Here is a 23,029-nt window from a genome sequence, read left to right as displayed (position 1 = left end):
TAGCAGTTACGTTTTGTACTTTACAGAACCTGGGCGTTACATTAAAACAATCGTTTAAATGAAAGCATTCTATTAGCAAAATACAATCTGCTACATAAAATTGATTAAAAATGAATCATTCAAAATTAATTGATGGAATCTTAAAATAAACCTGATGAAACATTAATTTTTCTACAAGTTTTAGGAACTTTAAATATTGAGGATAAATACCTAATCTCCTTAGACTCTAGTACTACATAAAATACCCCAAAATTCAAGGCACACATTATCGGTCCCAATAATCACGATGTCATGGATGAGTTTAAATCTATTAGGAATTCGCATAATTAGCCAATACCTTAGTGCCAAAAACATATCCAACTGACAATACCGCAAGAGCCTCACCAGATCAGATAAGCTTGGAGCACTAAGATCTAATCTGTGTTAAGATTCCACCAATTATCACAATAATATAAATACAAAATAATAAAAAGAAAGTATTTACCTCATGAACTGAGCATAATTAATTTGTACATGTACCATATAAATGCATTGAAATTATATTATAATATCCAACATTTTCATTTAAACAACATATTTTGATCATAATAAAAATATTTTTTAACAAATTTGTACTGCAACATTATCTATCTTTGTTTCAGTTGTATAAGGAAATTAAATACAAATTCATTATGTATACGTGAATAATACATTTCTAGTGATGGCCAAAATACGCTGTCGAAGAAAATATAATCCTGTATAACTTTAAAACAAAAATATCTTGCATTTAAATTCTTCTACTCAATAGACCATGCAATTAATAAGGAGGTAAATATAATAATTATTCTGTATACTTGACGGAATTCAAAACAATTTCTTGCAACACGATAACAAATAATAAAAACAATTTAAAATATAATTTCGACTTTCGACCTTGTAATGCATATTTGATGGTAATTAACTAGATTTTCTCACAATTTGTTTGTATAAATTATTTGAGCTAATCGGGTAACGAAACATTCATCTGGATATCAAATCCGTTAACAAACGAATATGCGTTCTTGCAAGCACAGCAAATCTCACTGTTTTATACTCCGGAATGCTTTTAAATTTTCACATACTTTAACATCTCACGCCTCATGCACAATATCCTAACTTAAACTATACCATAGTGCCTAGTAAAAACTTTAGGCAACTTGAAGCTTAGAATCGATGCTAGAAAAGTCCTTTAGCATTTCTATAGCACCACTGATGGTAGCGTACCTCGATACTATGTTAGTTAAAATATTACTCACTATCACACAATACAATTATCCTAATAAAGTGCACAACTTAAACTATTCACGCACTATCGTTGATAATTCCTATGATTGCAAGTTTAGTACCGAATATTAGAGCAAACAGACCAAATATGAGTACAAAAACGTTTTTCCAAATTAGATATTTGTACGGGCCGTATCCGATATCCCAGTATGTGACGACCTCAATAAAGGCCGGGGCTATTAAGCCGAGAAGTGAGAAACAGAGAGCTCCAATTACACTCATAAGTGGGCCAATAGATGGTACAGCAACCGCAAGGCTCACACAGAGTGTGACCATGATGGTTCTCATAACATAGTCCGCGAAATCAGGCCGCTTGGTAAACTTATCCTTGATCGCGTTCCACATGATTTCAATGCACACGAAGAATTGGAGGCCGAAAGTACAGTAGACAGCAATTGCAATGCTCACTTTGACCACTTGGGCAAGGCTGAAAGGAGATAAAAATATATTAATTAAGATATATAAACTAAACTAATTTTAAGTTAGGCGACGGTCACCATTATCACAATTTAAAATTATAACGAATCTGAATCATGTTTTACTGATTACTGAAAATCAATTTAAGGTCAGTTGCATATAGATAAGGGACAATCAAAAGGATATTAGTATGCCGTAATCTGACTAAAATAACTTGTAAATAATCTAATTAATTACAAATATAGTAAATATATTTTACACTTATATTTTATATAAAATATATATATTTGCGTAATGTAAGAATGATAATTAGCACGTAAAAACTTGACGTTTGTTTACATGATTACATGGCATAGTTACCATGCTTGTAACGTAGGCATTATAGAGACTGGTGCGATGCCATCTTATCTTGAGAAGAGTTTTAGCGGTTTCTTGAAATTATAAATATTTACTTGGAATATTTAAAGTCACTAATAAATAAACTGAAATGGTTTTAAAATCATGTCAAATAGCCCGTTATAGAAATGGTATTACTATACTTTAATAATTTATAGTTATTAAAAATAAACTTACATTTCATACACTTTGGGGTCACCAGGGTTCTGTCCCAGGTTAGAAGAGATCGTGTCCATTACATCTTCTCCATAGCGTAAGTATCCCAGAAATCCAAGAAGGATGTACACAACGGTGACTCCAGACATTCCTTTGTTCAAGACACCGCAGTAGCCTAATAAGGCTTTTGGAGTCTTCATTGAGTTCTCTAACGGCATCACCACACCAATAGCTTCCATAGCAAAAATCGTCAGAGAGAAGAATTCGGGCCACTTTACGGGTGATTTTATAAGGGCCACCTTGCCAATATTCAATTCACCAGTGCCCACTAAGAAGTAAACAGTGATTCCGAGTCCAAGTCCCATGAACAAATTAGCGATCATCGATACTGGAGCTAGGTACTTTAAGTTTTTAATCCAGACCATGAATATTAGAGGGATCAGCAGTAATAATATGATTATTCGTATTGACAAGTCCTCCGTTCCTTTTATGTATAGCTGCACAACCTGTAATAAAATAATTTTGCTATATGTCTTTGAAAATGATACGAGTTCAATTACGAAATATTCTACGGCAATTAAAAAAATACATGATTTATAATCTTATTCGAAAGATTGTAAGCTAGTACTGATCTTGTAAATATTTTTTAAGTAGTTTTCAATTAACGTACCTGAAGTATATTTTTCGCTATGATAACGCTATACACGGAGCAGGTCCCAAAATACGTCAGGAAAAGACTGGTTAAAATAAATATTCTGTAAGAGAGAAGTTGTATTCGTTACTATATCAATTAAATTTTACTAGTACAAGTAAAATTCGAATTGGGTCCATGTCAAAATTTTACCATAAAAAAGTTATACAGTGACCTGAACAATAAGTGTTGGTACTGGGTAATCTCATTGCTTAAACATCAGTGCAACAGATATTTATTTGAAAAAACCGCTTACATAACTACAAAGAAGAGTGAAAACTAAATCGAACTTGCATAAAAAATCCTCGGGATAGGTTTCACTGTCGGTATTCGTGACTACAGATGACGGGTCATTTAAATGAAAATTTAACCCGCCCAGGTTATACGCCTTGTAAGCCATGGAGGAGGTAGATGTACTGTAAAAGCTAATAAAGCATAGCTTCTTTTGTATGGTCTTTAAACAATAATTTATTCTAATGTGACTAACTGGTGTGTATGTAACTGGAGTGAACTTAACCTTGTGCTTAATGTATTTTAGATATTCGATAGTTCCTTTGATCTATTTTCAGGAATTGAAATGGATAATATTTCAAGGTTGTCTGTATCGAAGTGTTTTATGTTGTGGTCCAATCGTAAAATAAATTATTTTTTATAATATGAAAGAGAAGGAATACCTAAATGAATACGCCCATCTCTTTCCCCATTCTGGACCATTCAGTAGAGATGCCTCTGCTACTTCTGGGAAACTCATTGCTGGCTTCTTCGTCTTTTTGTAGAGAACGTGAGCGCATTTAATCTGTAATTACAAAGTTTACTTTAAAAATATTACTTGAGAGTTCGCTTCTATTCGAAATATAATTCGCTGCGCAATAAATAAAATAATTCATTTAATCATTTTATATATCATACCGACCTGAGTGATATGATATACATATATATGTATCTATAAAAGAGATTACAATAGACAATTGCAATAGCAGAAGTGATGTGATACAAATTTAAATGTATTTATAAAAAAGATTGCAATAGCAGAATAAAGTCGCAATGACATTAAATTCGCCAGAAATAGTTTATATAATAAATTGCAGTTAAAATATCGCATTACAATAGATTTTGCATTAATAGTATATAGTATCCAACTGAGTTGCGAGTTTAGTAAAAAGGTTTCGACAACAATACTCGCTGTGGTGCTGTTATACATGATTTAGCATTTTCGTAATCAAACAAATAAATTATTGATAAAGATTGTATTCCTGATAAAGTATAATTTACATGAAATTTTTAATATGTACGTATATTCTTTTGCGAGCTAAGAAATAAAATAATAATGAGTAAGGTAATTAAACTAACTAATTAATGTTATTTTTGTTTATTAAGCGTTATATGTTCATGAATAAGATCGTCTAGATACTTACTAGTACGTACGCGCAGTGAGTGCATACAACCGCTACTAGAATCGTGAAGAATATTCCTGCTATTAATCCAGAAGCCGAAAACGCCTTGGGCATAGCCAAGATACCGGTGCCAAGTGAAGCTTTGAGCAGATGGGCGAGTGTATCCGTGGGACTAAAAAGATTTAAAAAATTGAAAGCCTGCTGAGATTGGAATTCCCAGAGAAGGTAGACACATATGTTTAGTTGAATAAATTTACAATATTTTCACATGAAAAAATCCATTGTGTACTAGGCTTCGCCTCACGGTAAAGAATTTTAGTTTAAGATGGAACTGAATGAAAAAAAAAAGTTCGTTTCTTCGTTAAGTCCGGATGATTATAATAACAGTTGTAATTGTTACGATTCGTAAAAGTTTTGAAAGAACAGGATGGTTGGTAGACTGATTCAAAACCGGAATATTTTTTTGTATCTTTGTTTTCCGATTCCTTAAGCGTAATCGCGTTTCGCGGTGATTTTTATTACTATTTAGTTACGGGATATCCTAATACATATTACAATTTACTCTTAAGTTGTTTACTAATAAATTATATTCAAATATACACAACTTGTCTTGTATAAGATTTAGTATGGAAAATACATATTTACTTAACACCGCATATATAATTAGAGGCAAGTCAGGTTGCTCTTTAATAACCGCTTTTTGAAAACCCAAAGGGGAGGTTAACGATGCCCATTTTGGATCTTTTCGGGGAAGGTCGCATGTCCTTGGGGCTGCCACCGTATTTATGTCATGTAAAAAACAAACGAAAAAAAGGAAGTGTAAGAGTTACCTAACATTAGTTTAGTTATATATATCAGCATATTTAAGGATAAACACTTATACGTAAATTGTAAGGAAAACTTTGTTATAGGTATTAACAAACGCTGACTATAATGATAATAGAATATTATTGCTTACGTTTTAACAAGGAAACTATCCTATTTTTTTGTTATGATAGAAGTCTAGTTTCTTTAAAATAAACTAACTGCGTAGATTACAGATAATTAAAATCATTCAACGTATTTTGTTCCCGTAATTGAAATCAGTGGTTACGTATTTTATTTAGGTACACAAATCGGAAGAATGGTGATTTATAATTAAACATGCAATTAAAATATAGACTTGTTTTGGTTCAATGTGCAAGCGTCGTGCCAGTCATTTTTCCAGTTGGATTTGAATTCAATTTGCATCATGGATTTTCTACGTGCACATAACACTTGCTCTGAGCAAACCTACACGTCATACATATACGTTAATAATGGCTTCCGCGCGTCAATTCCAACGTTCTTAAGATACGGGAGACACAGTGCTAACTCTCGGCTCTGTATCTAAGAGTTAAACACAAACCGACGACTTTGGGTTCACAAGACTAACTGTAAAAAAATATCAACGAAACGACCAAAGAAATGGGACTTTTGGCGTTCTTAGATGTATGGATTTGTACATCGCTAGCTTAAAGTAACTTTATAATTCTCAAAAATACTTACGAAGTAGGATTTTCTAATTGCCTTTCATCAAATGGATCATATTCGCCTGATTCTGCATCTTTTGTCAGGGTGTATCTATAAATATTATTAGAATTACAATGATATCAATTATGTATAATTTACCTATTAATAATGTTCCAAAAGTCACTCAAAAACCTGCATTAAACTCTGGAGTTGGGATAGAGGTGTCAATAAACTCGGAACAATAGGTGTTCAAATGTGGACGAGAAGCCGGAGACAGATTGCGATTGTGAACCATATTATATGTAAGATAAGAAAGGCCTTTGGTGGAGTTGTGTTGGAAACAAAAATTGCAAATTGCTTTAAAAAATTGTAAAATCTATAAAGTATGATTATTCAATGTCATTCTTAATATTTTCGGTACGTTTATGGTGTATATATTAGTTTTTATTCCCTTATTATTTCTCAGAAGATGAAAACCACCGTAGTGATTCATGTAAAATCGATTTGTATTTTCAGCCATGATAATTATAACCAACTAGAGGGGAGGAGAGGCCATACTAAATACACTTTATCATCCCGAAGCCTATCAGTTACATTTGCTCTTATAATACGTAAGTATGTTAATATGTTAACATTAAATTCTATGTATAATAAGCGATTTAGGTCATATAACGCTTTAATGTCATCTGATACTGCTAGATCACCTGACACATTAAAAGTATCCCAATACATATTATGCCTCGAGTTGTTGTTGGGGAGGGTCACTGTGTATGATTTTTTTAAATTAAAATGACGAGGATCTGCTCGATTATCTGATTAAAATGACGAGCTATTAAAAAAAGTGAAACTTACTTTTTTTCTTCGACCTCTTTGCCTTTTTCGTTCTGAGGCAAAAACGTCTCCATTTCCTGAGCGGGCGGCACACCGTTAGAATCCTAGAAAATACAATGACACAGAATGAATTGATTTTCCTTTGCCCAGGGCGTGCTAAGTCAGTGTGCAAGTTTATTATTAAATAACAATTTTATTACTACATTCCTTAGGTAAATTATTACGGAGGCAGAAAGTCTGATCTATGCTCCAGTGGGGTTTAAGATAGTAGTAAATTGTTGGGAATTTTAATGTCTGTAGCAGGTAAATCTATCTATATATTCATGCAAAGTGTAATAATTAGGGAATATATTTCTATACTAAATTTTACACGTTCACGCATCCATGTACCAACTGAAATTGTTTTCTCAACTTACGTAATTGTTTTGGGAATTTATTTTTAATACAGCCAATTAACTTACCATTTTAAAAGTTAAAGTTGATCCAGTTAATCTGAAACAAAAGTAAATTTGAACTGACGAAATTTAGAAAAGGTCTCTTTTCCTTAAGAACATTAGAGCCTTGGCTCAAACAACTATCATTTTTATAGTTGAAAGTTAATAACGATTCAATGAAACATTACAATGATTCTTTCCAAATCGTCATCTCAAGGTTAAGACAATGTCAACTAATCTTGAGGTTGTGGGTGTGTTTTTGTGCAAATATTTGTTTATTATTAGAACTCAATGAGGTATTTATAAAAAAATACGTTTATATTTATATTTTTTTTTATTTTTTTGCTAAATTAGCAAAGAGTTTTTGAACTTTAATTACCGGAATAATTTAAATTAATTTGAACAGAGCGATAATAATATACATTTTGCGTGTCCTAAATATGGGATGACCATGGATGAATGACGTGAATTATAAGCATTAAAAGATGTCAGCATTAATGACGATAAATAATAGGATATTACTAGTGCGTATCTCATAAGTTATACAAGTGAATGAATTAGTGAAGTGGAAATGAGAGATGAGTATGGATGATATCAATGTTTCTCTATATCTAGAGACTGTTATAATGTGGTTAATAAGCTAGACTAAGTAATCACCATCACCATTTAGTTCAGCTGGGTACAGAAGCTTGACATCAGTCCCGAATCTGCCTCCCTATCGCCATCTTCGTTATTTAAATAATTAATTTTTTTATTGATTCTCGACGAGTAAGACACAAAATTTATATCCTAGAAACCTATGCACCATATCCCATATGTCGTCGTTAACTATGAATCTTATCATTAAAAATATCGGAGAAGTTGAGAAAATTGGATCAACGTAAAGTTTTAGCAAGAAAAATAAATGTAAACCAATAGATATTGCAGGTCATATTTAGCAGACATCATGCTTAAAACAAGAATTCACAATTAGTGTACATTTTCATAACTTCGTTAATATTGTTATTGAAAATCTAATAAATTTATTAATACGATTTATGTAATTAGTACGAAGTCACATTAATTTGTATTTCTTTTTTGGTTCTAAAACCTAATAAATGCTATATTTATCTATTTAATATTGATTAATTACCACATCATACGAAATAAGATTGAGTCTGTTCAAGGTTGGTTAAATCATAGAAAGCTTTTGAACAATTGATAACATTCAAACTTATTAAAGAAATACATGTAAAATTTATAACCACCTCTATCGGTTTCGAAGTGTGTTAAAAATAAGTAAATATAATAAAACGGTAAGGGTAGAATTTGCCAAGATATCTTACGACTCCAAAACCAAGATGTTCCATACAAATATTGGAGGACTAATTTAATTCAAAGTCATGCGATTTAAAAGATATAAAGAGAATAACCCTTTAGACCTACAAGAATAAATTTTGCCATAGACTCGCAAAGAGGAATAACATTAGCCTTAATTTATATCCGGCACAGTTATACCATAGAAATACTAATTACCAATGCTGTTATATTGTCCTTAGACAAAAGCTACCTGCGCGCGTTTTATGTTACTGAAATATAATCTGTATTGCCTGAGACTATGGTGCATTATACAACGCATATATATATATGTAGTATTGTAACAGTCATATGTGATTTAAAACTAAGGTTCGTCTACCGAAAGCTTTATATTCGCGAATCCAAGTCTTTCTCCTAGAACTTTAAAGAAAAAAGACTTTACACACATGCTCGTAACGAGTAATGTAAATAATTAAATTATGTTAATGTTTTATTTTTAACTCGCATAAACGCAAGGCCATTTTAATTCAAATCTTCGCTAGTGTAATGCTGATAAAGAAAGTCACGGAAATAAATAAACAAGTATTTGCCATATTTCGAAATCTCTCCCATTATCCGAATTCACGAATTTCATATAGGTGGTCCTTTCATCGTCTTTCAGTGCTAGTCTAAAAATAATGAACATGATGCAACTTTGGCGGTAGATTAGTAAAATAACATCGCACAAGCGGCTGACGCAACGTATAGGCTTACTTTCATCGTTTTTCAAGAACGTTTTACAACATTCAACATCTGACTCCAACCCAATGCTACATGGGGAAGACATGCATCAGCATCATAATTATTGTTCATCATAGGCTAGCAGATGATTATTGATCTAATTACGTGCTTGATCTAATGCAGGATTCCTCATGATATTGCCTTTCACCTTGCGTCCAATTTGCAAATACATTTTCGTTCGCAAGCCTCTAATTTAAAAATGCATACACCTTCTAAATTTATAATAGTCATAATCAACAATATAAATAAAGTACATATAATAACATCTTAATATAGAATCTAGATCGCACGTGTCAAAGTAGTGCAAAGTTGCAATATCTTCACCTCACTTGACAGGAATGTTTTGTTATTCGAAACACGAGACATTGATATAGCTGATACGAGCGATCTTTGATACTGTTATGTGTCGCTAATAGGAGAGGGTATAGTTCCCGACAAATAACTTTAAAAAGTAGATGCCGAGACGTATATTTGTCTGTTGTATAATAGAATAATTAAAACGAACTACAGCCTCGTGCGAATCTATTGAAAACTATTTGTATACTGATTATCTCAAATCTTTTTAACGATCGTGAACTTTTGATCTATGACTATATTACGCGACAGAATTGTTATTTAAAGTAGGACTTTATCTAATAAATTTATTAAAAAATCCAAACAAGATTTACGGTTAAAAATTATTAAGTAGGTAATTTATCAGTTACGGAACGTAATAAGAATGAGTTCTGTAATAAAGTTTGCATTAATAGTAAAAAACGTAACACCTTATAAGTATCTATTAAATTATTTTTGACTAAATAGTGTTAACACTATTATTATACAATATTATTAATAATATTGTTCCACTATGATATTTAATCTTAGCGACATTAACCCAACATTCATTCAACTTCTAATTCATTATAAGTTAAATTATGCATTACAATTGTAAGGTTCCTAGTTCCTCCATTAGAAACATCACTTATCAGATGTTACAAATTTTATCGTAATAAATTTTTTACAATTTTAAAATTTTACCACAACTTTTTGTAAGTTAAAATTTTTACTTTTATCTCTATATGCGAAATCCTCGTCCTCCGTGTAAGATGTGTTCAGCAGCCAGATTTATAGAAGTTTTTTAGCAGTGAGCGGATAAGTGTTTTGGAGACTATTTAATTTATTGCAAATGTAGTTTGTTTACCTATTCCGTCTAACAAGCTTCATCAGTCGTATTAAGGCATTTATACAAAACTGATCTGAATCAATATCACAGAAAAAGAACAATATTGTTTTTAGACTGTTGCAAGGGTTCAGCTTCTGCTGTATAATCATTAGCTGTGTGAAAAAGTGCATATACTTACAGTTTTCTTTATATTTTCTATTCAGTTAGACACTAATATCACAAATAAGCAAATCAGGTAGGCCTGCATACTGCTTAGAAAATATGACATAAGAAACAGCGTCGAATCGGTAAGTCCACGATCCCACAGGAAAGGAAGGTGTATAACTAGTGTGGCCATAAATAAAGTTACATAAAAACTTTCCTTTTTTTAAACTTTTAATTTGTATTTTGAATTTGTATATTATTATTAATCATGTATATTATTTTTAAAACTTCTTTCGATTTTGCGCCATAAATTTTTTAGAATAGAAGAAAATAGAATTGCAGTAATCGGCTTGCACAAAGTGGGTATGGAGCCGTCACTAATTTTTTTAAATTATTTTTTGTATATAATAGAAGGGCAGACGAGCCTGCGGGACGCCCAACAAGTGCAGTCATCGCAGCCCATAGACACCCACTCGAATTTGAAATATTCAATATTCCAAACACTTCAAATGCCTGGTATTCCGTAATATGTTCGTATATCGTACTATCAACAGATACAACAACACTCCGTCTGTCGAAGACCAGAAAAGATCGGGGCGGCCATCCGCTGTTAGAACTACAAAGCCTGCTCTAAAGGACACGGCGACTTAAAAAATCTTTGGAGCAAGCAGTGTCGAAAGTTTCCTTGTAAATAGTGCTGGAAATAAATCCATAATTTCGTGGACAAACAGATTAAAGGCCTCTACAAAAGCCAAAAGTGGCCATTTCGAATACAATATTTTTTTTATTTTTTTGCTGAGACTAATAAATATGTAGCTATACATTTTATTAATATTACATTACTTCATTACGAAAAATGTATTTTGATTTGTAACAGAATTTATCAAGTGCCTATCTTTGCAAAAATGAGTAGAAGCAGCCACTTCTCTCTCTCTTCTTTAAGAAGACTTCTTTATTATGTGAACGCGATTATTTCTCAAACGGATTTCGCAAATAGACATAAACCTCAAAACTTTAAATAAAAACAAATATTTCATTAAAATTTGATGTCAGGAATAATTATAGATACATATTATTTTTACAGTACTCCGATCTCGAAGGCTTTTTTGATGCGGTTATATTGAAACTACCCGAAGTGGTCTTTGTGGGTATACCTCACCCAGCTCTCTGAATAAATTGCATAATGTTAGTCAAGTCTTACATGTCTCTTGAGGTGCAGAGGAATTAACAAACCAAATAAAAAAACGAAACAAGACAAAGAAAATGGTAGGCTATTTGCAATTATGTATTGTGAAATATTTAAGGCGTAAGAACGCAATAGTAAAGAAATTGCTTATATTGACAACACTTTATTTGTCAATGCGGAATAGAGCGGAAATTAGCAAAAAGTGCTGCGTTATGATCAAAATGTCTAATACTGCGTTGAAAGTTTTTACATTACTTGTAGGTACTTCGCTGTAATTTTGCTTGAAGTACAACGGTACTTTTTAAACTGTCAATAGGCAAAAAAAAAAACACTGAAATAGCCTTTGTACTAACCAAAGTTTACCTTTCAGTATTTGTTTGTCCTAGATTTCATATTTACGGTTTATACAATCTTCAATGGTCTTATCTATGACAATTTCTTGTTTATGCGGAATTTAATCGCGTCCTCTTCGCCTTAGATAACCCTTTCAATAAACCCCCATTTATAGACGCGTGAATAACGCATTCATTTTGACTTATGCTAATAATTTTACTAAATACTGTAAATAAATAAACGCTGTGTAAGCCTAGCGGCCCACAACGTTGTGCCAGTATGTATTTGTGTACTTCCAATAACTATCGCTATATCAGTCCTAACGTTTTTGCTTGCATTTCCCATCGTTCTCTTTATACGTAGTTTGGATGTCGCAACCTTGGAGCACAAAAAAGCATAACATCAAGTCTACACCGCTATTGCTATTGGTATACCAATGGTTTGATATGTGCACCATGAACCAAATAATATAAGTAAAATATACTTTTTAATATAAAGTACAAATGTAATGGAAGGAACAGATATTTTAAGTGTTGAATTGCATTTGAAACGAAATACGTCTTAAAGCCGACAACATTTGCCTAGGAATGTTAATCTCAGTAAACATATACACATCATAAGAAAAATAAATTTGTGTTTTTAAGAAGAAACCTGCCTTAAGTCGATATTTAGCGCAAGTTATGATTCCCGTATGTCAAGATCTAATACATTTTTCACGTACGGAAGTCATGTTGGTAAGAACTAATAAGCACTTCATTGTCTAATAATAAATAAACAACATAATAAAAGAAAATTGAGAATTTAAAAAAAACAAATTAAAATATCAAGCATAAGAAACAGTGCTAAAATAATTTTGCTCAAATATTTTTTTTTTGTAAATTGGTACGAATCAGTTTGAACCGTACGCTAAAGCTGACCAACGTTATGAGTGTGATGTTACACAGCGAGCATTTTTGCAGTTTGCACTACTATTAGGGAGAATTGAGTGTTACGCTGTAAAAAGTCGTCTCGAGCACACGCACACACGTGACAAAACTGTTATTATTTCTTGAACAAAGAAAAAACTATATATTTTATATATTTTTCTTATTTTTAATTTGGATTAAACAATAATTTATTACAGTCAAACATCCTAATATAACCTCGGATCTTGCCTGAGAATGGCTGGAGAATATCGAGTTCAAACATGCCTATTACGCCGATTTTAGAACACAGCGTAACATACTCGATGTGAATATTACATTACACCTCGTCACGTTGGTCAGTACTCTTAAGACATCTCAAATCTATGATAACTTCTGTAATAGCGATTATTATGTTTACACAAATCTTCTGCCTCACCTTCTATAGTTAATATGAATTATAGCTCGGTCAAAACAGCACAGTAGCAGTTTCTAGCAAATAACATTACTTGTGTGAAATCTAATACGATTTAGACATACGAGTCATACTCGCTAGGCGATAAAAATGAACTATATATTATAAATTACTACTAAAAGGTACTTAAATATATATTAAAAATCATTCATTTAGTATAATTGTCCTTGAAACGTCGTAAGCGTTATCCTTATTATCATTTTATTTAATTTACTCAGATAAAGTAATGAAGTATGCACGACACTATAAATATAATTAACACTTATCAATAAATATTTAAGTGCAAACGGAGGACGCTCATAAAATTGTAAGAATGTGTTACAAATAATGAATGTGTATTGTGAATACATCTTTCATACCTAACTATCGTTTTACTTTATGATTTGTATAATATTTTAATATACTCATTCGCCTCTATGGTATATTGTTTACATTGTAATTGATAGACACGTATAATTTTGTATATGCGTCGTTTGGATTCCCGTGTCACAGACAATTTAAATGTAAGCACTCCGAGCACACTACTATGTTATAGAACATAGATAATAATTACACTTGGGCCATTCCCGGTCGTATCCCATAGGAAGGAAGGCCCTTTTTAGATTTTTTTCCTATACTAATTGGATATATTTTTAACTGTATCGTTGCATGTTGTAATTTAAGATACAATTTACTGAAGGTTATTAATGGGTAGATACGAATTAACCTTTTATGAAGACTTTATATAATCAGACTAATTATAAAAATGAACTACGCGACAGCTTTCAGGCAAAGGCATTACGCGCTTAACTCTTAAAAATTACCCGAAATCTAGCCTAGTATATAGTGTATGACTAGAGACTCACATACTGTAAAACAACACTCCGTTTTCCGACACATTTACAAGATATACTTGCCAATACGTTTATAAATACTGAACCCTGCGGATACATCCGATTTAATTTGAGAACTTACACGTCAGCCAGACGTTCATTATTATTATTTAACGGAAGATTCGAGGAAGGTTGTGTTATGAACAGAAATATTTTTCACAAACAAACGCTTCATCTAAATTCTAGAGTATAAGTATTGCGGCTCGTTCGCTAATAATTAACCATATTATCATAATTCTAGAATTATTGTATGTCAAGGTTATATTGGTGTGGACAAGTTCAAGTAATAGCCTGTATTTTAAATTTAAAACTTAATGTTATACGAAGACCATAAAGTGCATGGGACACATACATAACTGTCTCTTTGGTATTTAAAGCAAGTACTCGACCGAACGTAATAATACAGTAGCTAAAATTATATGCAATATATTTCTTGCCACTTGCAATATTGACATAGATAATTAATATGCTTTCATTACTGTCACAATATTTGACATAATTGCTATCTTACGATAAACTTCATAATTGCTGTCTTAAGATAAGGAATATAAGAGACTCACCAAAAAATCAAATCACAGTACAACAATGAAGAATAGGTATACGTTTTATACGTATTTAATGATTTTTGATGAATACTGATAGTTAACTGTAAGGTAATTTTTAGGATATTTATTATTCTTGATTCGGTTCAGATAATAAGTAGAATATAGTTGGTGGCCTTGTTAGATATTAAGAATTTATCAATTTATTACAGTACGTTATTTACTTTTATATATTTTTTTTTAAATTTCTAGGCTAGACCTAACCTAAATTCGTAGGAGGGGAAAATCCTTAGGTACGACAATGCTCATATAAGAACAACAACCGAAAATTATGAAAAATTTAAATTTTAAGTGAAGTAAATATTGTTGTATCATTGGATATATAAACATGATTTTTAGTCACATAAACATTACCTATAAATATATATCTTGAAATATTTAAATATGATATGTTCGTAGTTCATACGTTATGTCTAACACATAAATCAAACCTATAATTAAAAAGTATGTCTGATTTTAGACGATGTAATACTATTAAAGGGCACTAAATAGCAATCCTATAAACCTCTAACTGACTAAAATTTTTTATTAAATTAGATCCACTTAATCAGCTGGCTGGCTGGCATTAACTTTTTTTTCGTTCATAATGTATTCATAATTATTTAAACTCGGTAATCATCTTCAATACTCCAATAATTTTTCACTTAAATTTATAATTTAAATAGATACCAAATTAGTCAATCATGTCTAAGATATAAATTTGCTATAGTTATACATTTTACTAAGAAACGAATTCGAGACTTCGTATCCAATGTTTGCTATAAGAAGATATGTTAATAGTGTTGTTTTGGTACAAAAAGTTATTAAAACTTTTGCCTTATTACTTTGATGCCGCTGAAACAAACACGACAAATAATTATCTAGGTTTTTGTGGCTTATAGTGCTGCGCCTGTTATAACGCTGATATGACATCATATATTGATAACAATTAATTCTGAATTTTTAGTATAACATTTCCAGCAGTGTTATATTTGAGATCATTACATTAAATTGATTCCAACGACATAATTCTTAAAAAATAAAACTGGTTAAATATTCTTACATGTCGCCTGTATAAAGTATACGATTGACTCTAAACTCATAATATAATACGCAATTAAATAGGTTACAGGAAAAAATATATCAGATAATGCTGTATATACATAATTGATAATAATTAATAGCAATTGCATGTAACCTGTGTATTTAAACGTATAGCTAATGTGATTTCGCCTACTTGGCCAAGGTAACAAGAAAATTCTTATTTGGAGGTGTCCATGGATTATAGCTAATTTATCACATTAAGATGTTTATTATTGTGTATTTAAATTACTAGCGGACCAGCTTCGCGCTATTGGGCACTTTATTTTTTAATTATAAAGGAAATGCAAATAACATTTCCAGCAGTGTTATATTTGAGATCATTACATTAAATTGATTCCAAAATCTAAATCTGGGTTAAATATTCTTAAATATATTTTATCGTCAATATTAATAAAATAAATACGTTCAATGGTAATACGATAAATTCACGCTGCTTCAATTCGTTCCGCTTCTAAGTAGTAAATGTAATTTCCATTTCCAATTTCCATTTGTTGCATTGATGTAGTAGACATCAATGCAACAAATGGAAATTGGAAAGTTATAATACTTATAATTGGCTATTGATAATTGTTTCAATTCGATGCTGATTTTTTATAAGTTCTACAAAACACATATTAATCTCAAACAATGTTCTGTTAATATTGATATTAATGGTAGTGAATGATTGGGATTGGGATTACTTATAGTGGTCCTCTACCCGCTTAATAATCGGCTGGCGACAAAACGCCTTTTATAATGCGTCGTTTTCTCGAAAATGACTGAAATGAAATGCATAGGGTTGCAGTCTTCTTGTGCTTCTATACGTAATTTAAATGTTATAGTGGTAATGTAAGTGCGTGCTCCTATTTAACCATACCTACGGCTGATAGAGGACAGATCTTTGTTTTTTTTTATTATTAATTCACTAATAATTACTTAAAGATGTCACGTGGAACATGGTGTAATGGTTGCAGCTCCTTACAAACATTGTGTAATACAAATAAATTGGCGATTATAGGGTGGCGCAGAGTTTATTTCCAGGTCTTCTTGTCCGTTCTACGCCCTAGATTTGAGAGCTGGCAGTAAGTGTAAAATTAGAAGCATTCAATATGTATTTACTTATTGACGCTTATAAGTGTACATTGTGTTACGGAAATGAATAAATGAATTTGTTACCTACCTTAAAAGGCGCCAATCAATAATTTCTACAACTAATTACGTCACGTCAATATTTAACCACTAATGATATCAACGACCCAGTAAAAAGATCAAACAACTATTGTTTACTATCGTATTTTGATTATATGCACATAATTTATTTAATATATTCCGCATTATATTAAGATTTTTAGGGAATGTTTGTTGAATCTATTCGTAAAATGTATATATGTAATAAGTTTTTATACTTAATGACAATCGTCACAAAATATAAAAACTTTTGATTTTCTCAGAATTTAATGGCCTCAATTTGTAAGGCGTGAGTAGGTACTTAGCTTGAATTTAGGACTTGAGTGAGTTATGTAAAAGTTGGGCTGAACATTTCTTAGCATGCAATCTATAAATTCTTAACTCACAAGAACGTAGCTATTATTATATATTAATTAAAAGAATTAAAAATTAAAACTGAAATTATAGTAATGTTTTGTTATTTTTATCTTTTTATTGATTATTACTATCTATCATGAGTTGAATTTGGTTAGAGATCTCTTCTCTTCAGTCGCGTTCTTCTGAAGTGTTAGTAATGCCGGACAACTTCCTCCACTCTCCACTGTCTTTCGGTTTAAGTGAACTACTGTAGTACTACCACACATTAAAAATACTTCTTTCACGCGAATTTACTACATTATTTTTTAGCAATCGCTGTAAGCCGGACCCATCACATAACGTAGACGGATAACTATTTATTATTATAATCATATTTAAATTGCCACAATGCGTTATCAATTACCGCGAATTCACGAAAATACTTACTCTACGTTATGGGTAGGTAACACGCGGTAAATAAAAACCAAGCTAAAGTAGGTCAACGCGTTCAAGGCTGCGATACAGACTCGTGATGATTCAAATTAAGTTCATTAACCCTAAGATAAATCTGAGTTTTATAAGTTCAGGACTGACAACTATATACCTAATAAATAAAACCGTGCTTTACGGATTATATAAAATTCTATCTAGTATATAGTAATTGAATCGAATCTGTCATTCTAACACCTCCATCAATCCCTGCGAGCCTTTAAAAACAGTATTAAAGGTAATAGTTCTACATAGAACATCGTGCCGAGTGACTCCAGGCCTCCGGACCGATACAAGTACCCTCGTGAGCTTTTCCGACCCGACGTCACCATGGCTTCTTCGCTAATCGCCTCCTTATATTATACTAATACACTTTTAAAAAAAAATACCGTGGACGTTCCAGCAGGATTCTACACCTGGTCACAAGGCGCGAAGTACTCAAGCCTGGCTTGAAACCAACGTTCCAGACTTTATAAGACCTGAAGACTGGAACTTATCTAACCCAAACATTTTAGAGGGCATGGCCTGTTATAAACGATTTAAATAGAAAAGAGTCTCTTAAAAAAAGTCTTTGAAGCAAGCAGCTGCGAAATTTGCCTTGGATCAGTGCGTAAATCCATAGATTCGTGGCCAAACAGATTAAAGGCTTGTATAAAAGCCAATGGTGGCCATTTCGAATAGAATATTTTTTTATTTTTTGCCGAGACTTTAATTAATATGTAGGTATAACTTTTAATACTACTTTACTTTTAAAAAAAATATTTTCATTTGTAACAGAACTGGCGTTTTCGCCAAACGGGAGGCAGTGTCGTGCTAAGTCTCGGCCCTGAACTTAACCTAAGAGTTAACGGTAAGTAAAAAAGTTCGCATAAATTGCATTTAATTTTTTATCTGAGTTGCCGTTTATAAGTTAAAATAACTCTATTCAGGTTTGAGTAGACGAACTAAAATACAACTTATAAGATAATAGCTTACAGCTAAAAACTAGTCATTGTAATTTGCTTTCACTCAAAGTTTTTTGAGCTGTTGAGTGTCAGAACAAATTTGTATTACCTACTTAATACTTGAGACATTTAATAGTGGACCGTTATATCGTCTATGAGATGTTTGGTTAGCCTTTATATGTTACTATAATTGCAAAGCAAATTGGTCCTCTAAAGAATTAGAGATAGTTCATAAATATATTTCAACACTATAGAACGAATTTCAAAATAGGGAAGAACTAGAACTACTAAGTTTTGTTTTCAAATAACAATGAAAAGTCAAAACATCATGTCTACCAAATACGGTCGGCCCATGATATGATAAAATAAGAAAATGAAAAAGACTTACACGACATTTTAAATTAAAACAGATATTATCATTGTTATTATTTATTTCTTAATTTGGATATATACTATATGAGAAGCCAATGCGACGTACCTCTTTCCTTTTTAATTATATATATATTTTAATTCTTTTTATATAATTATATAGACTGAAGAACGGTTTCGTATTGTATTCTTATTGTCCTGAAATTATATAGCCAACATCACATAACCTTAGTATTAACCCAAACATGAGCATATGCAAAAAATACATGAATTGATCAGCCTTCAGTTTGTTTTAATCGGGTAAAAATATAACTAAACTCTCACTGACTATATTTTGTTTCTAGCTCTCTCTATCAATGAGGTTTAAATTAACACTTTTTTAATAAATGTTAAAACTAAAAAATATTATGAAAAATAGTTCACTTTTACATTAGGGGTTAAAGTTATAACAAATTGTCACCAATAGACACTCCTAACGGGATAACGTTTACTAATAACCCCTATATTTTTTAATTAAATAGATAAGATACAGATAGAATACCCGTCAATAAAATACTTAATCGGTTTTTAAGGATTATACTAAAACATCGCAAAACCGCAGTGTTTCGCAACCGCAACTACAAGACAAAGTCATTCTTGATTGGATAAATAATGACTATATCGGTAAAGGACATTGAATATTCTATAATATATACTGTTATATTATAAATCTAATGTTTGTTTGGTTTGAGTTACGAGTTACTTAGTTTACGAGTTCGTAAAAAATACTTTTATGTCGAATAATTCATTTATCAAGATTATATACAACAACGACACGGGAATGAAGCATTTTTTTATATCCCTGCTCGTGGACCTGGGTCGTTACCGATTCCGACATATTTTCTCTATATTTTATCACCAACAGACCCTACACCTGGCTATTGCCGTTCCTATGTTACTCTCAATGGCGGAAGATATTGCCATCAACTTCAATGTTAAGTTTTTGTAAGGTGCGATCTCAGTTACCATATCAACGCTGGATATTGAGAGAACTATGTCTTTCAAAAATGCATACGAAATCGAAGGATTAATCATGGCTATCGTAAGTTGAAATTCGTCACATCTTTAATTTTAATGAAACAAGTACCTTTATACATTACCACGGCTCGCTTCGCGTAACACAATACCTACTGATTGTGTCTGTTGAACCTGATTAAGAGAAACTTAGGGCCTGTTATCCGACTTTAAAAAAGGAACAGTTTAAACTGTATGTATTGTTAGAATTGAATAACGTTTCAGTTTGTGATCTATTCAGCTTGTTCATAAATTTCAAAAACTTGTGAACAAACATAAATAAATAAACATAGTTCAGTAGTTTTTAAGATACGTACTTATAACCACGCATAGTACCTAGATAAAATAAATACAGAGGTAGTTTCAAATAGGTAGGTATACTTGAAGTTACTTTTATCCAGAAAGAGTTTAACGTAATGTTAGTGTCGTATATTGAACAAAATACGGATGAAGCCCGATAGTTTTTAAAAGGCTTCAGTGTTTTAATAATGTATGAGTGTTTAAAGGTCAAAGGCATGAATTCTATCACAGTGTATGGTGTTATTAAAAAGTTTATAAACACCCTGTCCATTTTGACTTCGATTTTGATAACGTTCCTGTATAAAAAAGTTTAACCACAAAAATGCGCTTAACCCTTTTAATAAAATTAAAACGTACAAAATAATATGTCAAGAAAAATCAAATAACATAATTACAATAATTCACCGCGTCACAATAAGAAATATTTAAAATGTATTAATATACAATTAAGATTTTATTTCCTGTGCGCGTATAATGAATAGGTACACGTAAATTAAAAACATCAGTCTAATCCATGGCAGACACGGCTAATTGTTATTCAAATATAATCTCCATATTAAATAGGACAGTGTTACTTATGTAGATTAAGTATATAACATTTGATTATATAACAGGAAGTACAAAAGTGACACGAAGCATTAAAAAATCAATGATGAGTTAGTGTCATGATATATATTATTAGTGAATTAGTTGCTATTTTTTTACATAATATTTTTAATGTACAGATATTTGCTCGATTTTACTTACGACCTAACGTCGGTAAAAAATGTAGTATTTTCCTATAAGTAGGTCATAATTGTATCAGTAAAAACGGTAATTAAACTTACGGTAGATATATCGTTATCTGAAAAACCGTGGTAAAAAATATCAAACAGTGGATGAATTTTACTGTTAGTTGTAACAAAATCAAGATAATTGACATTTATTTCCTCACAAGCGATATGAGCCATATGCAGTGAGAATAGGCAAAAACCCGCGTGAAACTTTAACACCGGGAACGGTAATTAATACTTTACTCAATCATAAAAAAACTTACCTATTTCTTCTGAATCAATTCTAGATTCTACGTAAATCACTTTACGAATTTTAGGTTATAATACGAACAATTCACTGAGACACGTGTTTATATTTATAGCGAGATACACGCGACCTACACGCTCCTTGGTTAAATGCGGAATGAGCATTGAACGATTGTTGTACACTGTAGTGTACAGTATGAGTTGGACGCGTATGCAAGCGATACGCAAGGGAAACACTCGAGTAACACCAACAGTCTTTGAGTAAGACGGACCAATTCTTGCGTCATAAAATGTCTGGGTTGAATGGCTGAGATTCTCAACTCGACCGCGCCCGGGAGCAATGCGGGTCTGTGGCACGTTAAAAGTTGCCAGGCGCGATATCCCGTAAACCATCCCTAGGCATTGCAAAACGCCACGTGGAACTTTTGGGGATATAGCGTACTGCGCAGGCGCTAAATACAAAAACTAGGCGTCATACTGACGCTGAATTTCTAATAAAATAACATTGCATGAAATATATAATTGAGCAGGACTTATTTATATAGGGAGTATTTACCAACAAAATTTAAACGAATGTTTGTACGGCAAATTATCTTTGATATTAAAGCTGCGGTACAATTTCTTTAACAAAAATTACTTTTTATTTTTAATTTTATTACTGTTCTTCTTTATCTTTATCTTTTTATTACTGTTACTAGTTTTATGTATTGTACAGTCAATATCACATTGAAGTTTTTCCATCCTCTGCCTCACTGTCGCCCTTGAATTGGGAATTTGTTTAAAAGTTGAAGCATTTATAATTACACTGTTAGTATTTTTGTAAATGAGTTAGATTTTTAAGCTGTACTAACACAATTGTATATTTGAATTGTTGTACATAAATGTGTCATTGCATTACGTTTCAGAATTCATAAAACGTTCTAAAAATAAATCTTATTGCTTTCTAGCGACTCGACATCTTAAACTTAGGCTGTAATCAAGATATCTCGGAGATTCAGTATAGATTTATCTTATCTGCATCTTAGGTGTAGAAATTATCTTTGAAGTAACCGATTCTGAGAATTCTTTTGCTGGTGACGAAACATTATTCTAGAGTAACATATATGCAATACAGACATATCCCCATGCGAACAAAGCATCACATAGTTCAGTGTACAAAATATAAATCACACTCGCAGATAAAGCTTGAAGCTTAACTAATGAAATTATCAATATATTGAACCAAAATATAATTAAATATTCATAGTGAGTTGGCTCGCAGGCAGTAATGCGTTATAATTTTACACTATGTGAATATTAATTACACACTCAAAAATATAATAAAAATAATATATATTTTACCTTTGTGTCAGTTGGCACAGTATTTACTAGGGCATATAAAAATAGATAGTCTCTTTACTTTCTG

General features: G+C 31.6%; 1 protein-coding gene across 1 annotated transcript; it reads right to left on the bottom strand.

The window, feature by feature from the left end:
• Positions 1 to 53: 53 nt before the first annotated feature.
• LOC123718640 (proton-coupled amino acid transporter-like protein pathetic) lies at positions 54 to 21,854 on the bottom strand. The gene is made up of 9 exons (XM_045675324.1): positions 21,642 to 21,854; positions 7,140 to 7,170; positions 6,700 to 6,782; positions 5,884 to 5,958; positions 4,378 to 4,528; positions 3,637 to 3,758; positions 2,942 to 3,026; positions 2,293 to 2,777; positions 54 to 1,729 (listed from the first exon to the last, which is right to left on the bottom strand). The coding sequence occupies exons 2-9, from the start codon at positions 7,140 to 7,142 to the stop codon at positions 1,321 to 1,323; spliced, it is 1,413 nt and encodes a 470-aa protein (XP_045531280.1). The 5' UTR covers positions 7,143 to 7,170; positions 21,642 to 21,854; the 3' UTR covers positions 54 to 1,320.
• Between the last annotated feature and the right edge of the window lie 1,175 nt (positions 21,855 to 23,029).

This window comes from Pieris brassicae, chromosome Z (genome assembly GCF_905147105.1).
Source record: "Pieris brassicae chromosome Z, ilPieBrab1.1, whole genome shotgun sequence".
In the NCBI taxonomy this organism is placed as follows: Eukaryota; Metazoa; Arthropoda; class Insecta; order Lepidoptera; family Pieridae; genus Pieris; species Pieris brassicae.
The sequence above is the reverse complement of the archived record's forward strand: the minus strand, read 5'-3'. Positions and strand labels throughout refer to the sequence as shown.